General features: G+C 46.0%; 1 protein-coding gene across 1 annotated transcript in view; it reads right to left on the bottom strand.

The window, feature by feature from the left end:
- ovch1 (ovochymase 1) overlaps window positions 1-1,642 on the bottom strand; it is a 28,517-nt gene that overhangs the window by 7,129 nt on the left and 19,746 nt on the right. Inside the window, exon 2 of the mRNA XM_014338773.2 lies at window positions 1,185-1,368. Coding sequence (XP_014194259.2) covers window positions 1,185-1,368 — 184 coding nt within the window. The remainder of the gene's footprint in view (window positions 1-1,184; window positions 1,369-1,642) is intronic.

Genomic DNA, 1,642 nt, shown 5'->3' with positions numbered 1-1,642 from the left:
CACAGTTGAAGTGTACCTCTGGTGCAAATTACTGACCTCTGTCATCATTTTAGGTGGGGGAACTTGCACAATCAGTGGCTGACTAAATACTTTTTTGCCCCACTGTACATATAAAGGTACATTATGCATGAAGTGTGACCGTAGATGTCCACAATGTCCAGTGACTCATGACATTGTGATTGAGGAGTTATAGAGTCAAACTGCTGTTGGGATGAATGATCTGTGAAAGCGCTCCTTCCTGCAGCGAGGGTGTTTCAGTCTCTGACTAAAGGAGCTGCTCAGCACACTCACAGACTCATGTAGAGGGAGATGTTGGTTGTTCATGATGAATGTCAGCTTTACTAAGATCCTCCTCTTGCCCACTGGCTCCAGAGGACATCCCAGCACAGAATAAGACCTCCACACCAGTTTGTCAGTCCTGCTCCTGTCCATGCATCCGCTCCCCAGCAGGCCACTGCATAGAAAGAGGCAGATGCTACCACAGTGTCATAGAATGTCCTTAACAGAGTCCTGCAGACTCCGAAGGACCTCAGTCTCCTCATCAGGTGGCGTTGACTCTGGCCCTGCTTATACAGGACATTTGTATTTGTAGTCCAGGCCAGTTTATTGCTGAGGTGAACAACCAGGTACTTGTAAAAGTCCACAATCTCAGTGTCTTCTCCTTGGATGTTAACCAGTGTTTGTAGGGGTTTACTTCCTCCTGAAGTCTATGACCATCTCCTTTGTCTTGCTGGCGTTGATTTGGAGTGCGTTGGTCTCATACCAGCCAACAAAGTCAGTGATGACCCTCATCTATTCCTGATCATTCCTGTATGATATGCATCCGTTGATGACTGTATCATCTGAGAAATTCTGTTGGTGGCAATGGTCCAAATTATAACAGAAGTCCGAAGTATACAGGCTAAACAGGAAGGGTGAGAGAACCGTGCCCTGTAGCACCCCTGTGCTGCAGATTACCACGTCGAACACAGAGGTGATAAACCTGATCCTGGATCTGTCCTGGTGTCAGAGAAGGTTGTTCTGAGCCAAAAATGCTCTAAATGTATTACATGTACTACCGCTACCATCTGACCAGGTCTAACACTGGAACCCTCTCTGAACATCTCAAACTATTCTAAACTATTTACAAAAAAAAAAAAAAAGCCAACTGCAGAGGCTGCGACAAAACAAACGTGACCTCTGACCTTACGAAGCAGTGGGCAGCAGAGATGACCCACAGCGGGCTGACGATAGCACCCCCGCAGGCTGGCATGGAGGCGAGCTGCAGGGAAACCTGCCAGGGCCACGAGTGAGCCCAGGCCTCCTGACCCCCGATGATTCGGGTTTCCAGCTCCTGCTCCAGCATGAAGGAGCGCACCCCGGCGAGGTCTAAGGGCAGAGGTCAGAAGAGAGCTCAGCTAATTATTTCAGATAAAAACTGTTCAACCGCCAATGTTACAGAAAAATGACCATAAATACATAAATAAGCCAACGGGTTTAAGGAGAAACTTCAAAATAAAAGCACAGGCAGCATAGTACAACATATAAAGAGTTAAAATATTTTCAGCGCCAATTTAAAAACATGAAACATTTTTATTTGTCAGTGAAGATCTGGCAGGTTTTCACAGGATTTTACTGTTTTAATACAAACTTACATACTTTA

Source organism: Haplochromis burtoni, unplaced genomic scaffold (genome assembly GCF_018398535.1).
Source record: "Haplochromis burtoni strain Fernald_Lab_line unplaced genomic scaffold, NCSU_Asbu1 Contig_249, whole genome shotgun sequence".
Taxonomy (NCBI): Eukaryota; Metazoa; Chordata; class Actinopteri; order Cichliformes; family Cichlidae; genus Haplochromis; species Haplochromis burtoni.
This window is presented reverse-complemented; position numbering and strand designations above follow the sequence as displayed.